At 39.3% G+C, this 5,663-nt stretch overlaps 1 protein-coding gene across 1 annotated transcript; it reads left to right on the forward strand.

The window, feature by feature from the left end:
* The first annotated feature begins 529 nt into the window (after positions 1–529).
* On the forward strand, positions 530–2,444 carry LOC145059905 (uncharacterized). The gene is made up of 4 exons (XM_079007669.1): positions 530–545; positions 641–843; positions 1,075–1,345; positions 1,765–2,444. Exons 1-4 carry the CDS (start codon positions 530–532, stop codon positions 2,442–2,444), a joined length of 1,170 nt encoding a protein of 389 aa, XP_078863795.1.
* The last annotated feature ends 3,219 nt before the right edge of the window (positions 2,445–5,663 follow it).

The raw sequence follows: 5,663 nt of genomic DNA on the forward strand, positions 1-5,663 counted from the left end.
AGATCGCAATTGTCCTAATCGGGCAGTTGATCATTTTTATACACCGAGAAGAGAAAATAAGTCTCGAGGGAGGTCTCTTAGGAGAAAGTCCTTGAGATCTCGTCTTCGTGATGATGATTGGAATGTTCGTAAGGACAAGGGAAGGGCTGAACATAAAACGAACAAACATGTTTTCAATCAAACAACCACATGTGCTTTGACGAAATTGAATGCGGCCAAGCCAAGATCGATATCGTCAAAGACAGCGTCTGGATCCTTGACTGATCCTAGCCGGAAATGCAAACGCCCAACACAAAAGAAAAATATTTCAAAATCACTAGTGAATATTTCAAAACGTAAATACCAGTGGATGCCCAAATATTCAGTTGTCCAATCATCTTCATCTTCTGCCAGTGCATCTGAATGTTAATCAAAATTAAAAGGTCAAAAAGAAAATTTTGTGAATGTTAAGGGTAAACCCAGTGTTGTAATGACCTGGGTCCCAAAATCTAAATGATCCAACGCATTGTGCAGGAACAGCTGTGGAGGAATGTCGCCAGACTGTGGTATGTCGACAACGGTTGTTCTCGGCACATGATAGGAGACGTTTCCCAGTTGCACGACATTCAAAACTTTAATGGGGGGTTTGTTTCCTTTGCAGGAGGGGATGGAGGAAAGATCACACAAAAAGGAACTGCTTCTAATGGAGTACTGAGCTTTGAAAATGTCAACTACGTGCCCGAGTTGAAGCATAGCTTGTTGAGCGTTTCTCAAATCTGCGACAAGGGCTACTCTACCCATTTCATAGATAAAGAATGCCTTATCTTGAAACCCGATATCATCATCCCTGAAGACCGGATATTGGTGAAATAAAAAAGAGATGGGAACTCTTACATCATCGACATGAATCATAATATCGCAGAACAAGTTACGTGCCTCTTCTCTAAAGTCTCAGAACATAATGTGATGCTTTGGCATCGTCATCTTGGGCATGAAAACGCCTAGAACCTCAATCGTCTTGCAAAGAACAAGATTGTCCGTGACCTTCCAGTTAAAGACTTCATAACCTTTGAAAAATGCGTGGCTTGTGTTCAGGGTAAACATCATAGAAAGCCCCATTTGCCAAAGGCGGTTAATTCAATCATCAAGGTTTTCCAACTATTACACATAGATTTGTTTTGTCCTGTCAATGTCCTCAGCATCAGCAAAAGCTCTTACTGCTTGGTTGTGATAGATGACTACTCGCGTTTCACATGGGTCTTCTTCTTATTCAACAAGAGTGGGATTTCAGATTTGATCAAGAAGTTCGTGGTAATGATTGAGAATCAGACTAATGAGAAGGTGAAATCGCTTAGAACGGATAATGGTACATAATTCAAGAACGCTGTTCTGGATCAATTTTGTGCAAAAAAAGGGATAGTGCATCAGTAGAGTGCCATTCGGACACCTCAACAAAATGGTGTTGCGGAATGGCAGAACTAAACACTAATGGACGCCACAAAGACGATGTTGTGTGATTCTAAACTATCGGTCTTCTTTTGGGCAGAGGCGATCAACAATGCCTGCTATGTTCAGAATCGAGTGCTGATCAACAAAGCTTAGATGAAGACCCCATATGAAATTCTATACAATCACAAGCCATCAGTTTCTCACTTCCATATCTTTGGATGTCCTTGCACCATTCCTCACATTGAATGAGACAGACGCCATAGTCGGTCCTGGCTAGTTTTTTTGATTACGCGTCTTTATTGAAATCGTTCAGAGTGTTTTCAGATGATGTGTCAGGTTCCAGCTCCAGTTCGAAGGATGTTCTTGAGGATGAAGAGGAAGAGGTTGTCTACAGTCCACCATTGGTGTCTTCTGCATCTCTTTCAGTAAATCAAGTTGTTCCAAGTTCTCCTTTTGATTCCCCAACTCATAGAATTAATCCTGATGCTGAAGCTACTCTACTCACTCCCGCTGAAAGAGCCTTCATGAATAGATATTCTTCCGCTGCCACTCAAAGTTTCATAGAGCTTCTTTTTCCCGAGCCAATTGCAAATGAGTATGTGGCTAGCTCCTCTCACAATTCCAGATCATATGAGGAGAATGATTCAGAAAATGATGGATTCATAAATATCAACGACCTTCCTATCACGCTTAATGATATCAGCCACGAAATTCCTTCCCGACTGCAACGCGATCATCCTATAGAGAACAATATTGGTGAACTAGGCGACAGTGTTCGAACAAGAAGTCAGAGATGTGACGTAAAGACATGTCTCTATTTTTGCTTCATCTCTCAGATAGAGCCAAAGAATGTCGAAATGGCGCTGAATGAGCCTAGTTGGGTTGATGCCATGCATGAAGAGCTGAATCAATTTGAGAAATTAGGGGTTTGGAAGCTGGTTGAATTGCCCAAAGGAAAGAAGTCACTGGATACCCGATGGGTGTTCCGCAACAAACAGGACGATTGTGGGCCATAGTGCGGAACAAAGTAGGTTTGGTATATGCTCCTGTAGCACGTCTTGAAACTATCCATATCTTCTTGGCGTATGGATCCTACATGGGTTCACTGTATATAAGATGGATGTTACGACTGCCTTTCTTTATGGAGCTGTGAAAGAGGAGATTTACATTGATTAGCCTCCTGTTTTCGTAAACTCAAATTTTCCGAATGACGTTTACAAATTGGATAAGGCTCTGTATGGGTTACATCAGGCTCCTCGGGCCTGGTATGAAACCCTAATAGATCATTTGCTCGAGCATGGTTACACCAGAGGCACGATCGATCAAACGCTGTTTTTAAAGCATGTTGATGGAGACATAATCCTTGTTCCAATCTATGTCGATGATATCATCTTCGGGTCAACAAGCCAGCAGCTCTGCAAGGAATTTGAGACGATTATGAAAAAGAGGTTCAAGATGAGTTCCCTGGGAGAAATGACAATGTTTTTGGGTTGGCAAGTACATCAAAGCTCAACCGGAATTCTGCTTCACTAAGCAAAATACGTTGAAGACATGCTTGAGAGGTTTGGGTTTAAAGATGCAAAAACTACCCTGATACCAATGGCTAAACAACCCTTATTGTCTCCAGATCCTGAAGGCGAATTTGTAGATCAGACTGAGTACAGGTCCATGATCGGATCCTTGATGTATCTAACTACGAGCAGGCCGGACATCATGTTCACAGTCTGTCAATGTGCACGATACCAGGCTAATCCTAAACTCTCTCATCTTATTGTTGTCAAAAGAATCTTTAGGTATCTCATAGGAAGCCCAAAATTGGGTCTTTGGTATCCTAAAAATTTTGATTTTGATTTATATGCGTTCGTTGACAGCAATTATGGAGGTTATGAACTTGACAGGAAATCAATGTCCGGGGGATGTCAATTTCTAGGTGGCTGTCTGGTGTCATGGCAATCCAAGAAATAACAGAGAGTCTAAACCTCAATGGCGAAGGCAGAATACGTTTCTTCTTCTGCCTGTTGCTCTCAAGTCATTTGGATTCAACATCAATTAATGGATTACGGTTTGAACTTTCTTGAAACCCCAATATTCTGTGATAACAAAGCTATAATGCAGATTGCTAAAAATCCTATCCAACATTCCAAAACCAAGCACATCGACATCAAAATTCACTTTATCAGAGATTGTTATGAGCGTTCGCTTATTCGGTTAGAAAAGGTTCCCACTACTAATAATGTTGCGGATTTGTTCACAAAACCGTTCAACAAAGCTCGATTCGGTGTGCTGGTGGGTTTTCTTAAAATGATTTGTTTTAAGGACTAATTTTTGTTTTAGGTAGTTTAAATTTGCGCATTTAGTTTCCATTCTCTCCTATGCACAAATTTAGGGGGAGAAATAAACAAAAACAAAACAAAAAAATTAGAAAATCTAAAAAATCCAAAAAACAGTGTTATTTTTGTTTTATTTTTTCAGAAAAATGAAAAATCCAAAAACATTATCTCATGTTAGCAATGTATGCAGCTGATGTGTTGGGAAGTGATATCAACCGAGTAGTAACAGAAAAATTTGGTCTGTGTAAGTTACTAGCACTGGAATGTCTAGGCTCTGTGTTCGATGCGTTGGTATGCACGAAAGATTGAAATGGACCAGACTAGGTATAGTTGGACTAAGAAAGGACTTGACAAATATGACATAGATAGTTCCATTTAGTCTGACAATACGATGCTCGGGTAGATTGAGTAGGGAGATATACATGGGAATCTACAGATACACTTAACTAATCTGTATCTAGAACAATGGCGTAATGTCTCCTCGATGTATGGATGCGTGTCCTTAATTTCGGTACTGATAGGGCGACTGGGGAATTCCGATAAAGTAGGTTTGTAGAAGGTTATTTTCTTGCTTTCTTTCTGTTAGTCATATGTTGCATCCTCTTCGTGATTGAAAGATCTGACTTGGACTGCAACATATGTCACTCTACTTCTATGCATCTTCTTATCTATGCAAATTATTTCTGTCTGTTAGTCATATGACGTCTCCTCTGCGTGATAAGTCCTTATCCGACCTGGAACACAACATATGCACCATTCGATTTCTCAATCCCTCTATTTAAGCTCTCTTTTAACCTGGAACACACATATGCACCATTATATTTCTCAATCCCACTATTCAGTTAGTCATATGTTTATCCCTCTGCATGATTGAAAAATCCGACCTGGGTGTACAACATATGCATTCTAAATCTGACTTCCCTCCTAATAATTGCCTGCTCACCTAAATTAAGGAGTATTCTGGATGTTCTTGATTATCGGAGTATGTCAGGAATCAGGAAACATGTTCTAGTACACCTAATATTGAACATTCAATAGGTTGTTTGTATATCTCACTGCTAAATTTAGGTGGACAACAATATCTGTGGTCGTCGTCAGCTAAATGGTCTTCTAGGAATATTATTTAGGTTCTTCTAGGAATATTATTTAGGTTCATAGGATCAAATGCCTTGTTACTTGTAGTATGTCCACATCTGTCAAAAATTTTCGTGTTTAAGTGGACCACAATACCGACGATTGACCAAATCTAGTCACAAAGGTGGAGGTACTGAAAAACAGACTAAGACTGTCCTAAAACTTTGATCCCAAAATCACAAAAAGAAATATCTACAATGGTAAAAAAGGAAATTTGTGTTATGTAATTTTATTTTATTTTATTTTTCTAAAAATTGTAAAAACTAAAAAAAACTTAAGTCAAAATTAGTTTAGTTTAAATTTTTCAGATTTTATTTTATTTTATTTTAAATTTTTTAAGTCCTCAAAATGTTTTATTTAAAAAAAAGTTGAAGTATTGGGCTTAGATTTGAAGCTACTTGGGTTTGCAGCCCATGGGTATTGGACCGGATTTTGGGTCTAGGTATAAATAGTAGGATTCACGGCTATGAACCCTTTTCACGCTCATTTGTTGATCATGGTCATGAACCCTCATCAGACACTCTCTACAGCCATTCTCGATTCGTCATTCTTTTGTGTTTTTCATCCGAAATTGCTTGCTGCATCTTGTAGGTACACCCAAGGTGACTCCATTCAAGCTAAACTTAACGAGAATCAACCGTGTTTTAAGGGTTTATTAGATTAAAATCGATTTTCGGCAACTGTTGAACCATTCACGGCCATTGAAGTGTTCACGACTAATGTAGTGTTCACGGCCGTGAACGTGTTTGCGGTCGTGAACCCTATTTTAAA

The sequence above is a fragment of the Lactuca serriola genome, chromosome 6 (genome assembly GCF_051521515.1).
Source record: "Lactuca serriola cultivar US96UC23 chromosome 6, Lser_US96UC23_V15, whole genome shotgun sequence".
In the NCBI taxonomy this organism is placed as follows: Eukaryota; Viridiplantae; Streptophyta; class Magnoliopsida; order Asterales; family Asteraceae; genus Lactuca; species Lactuca serriola.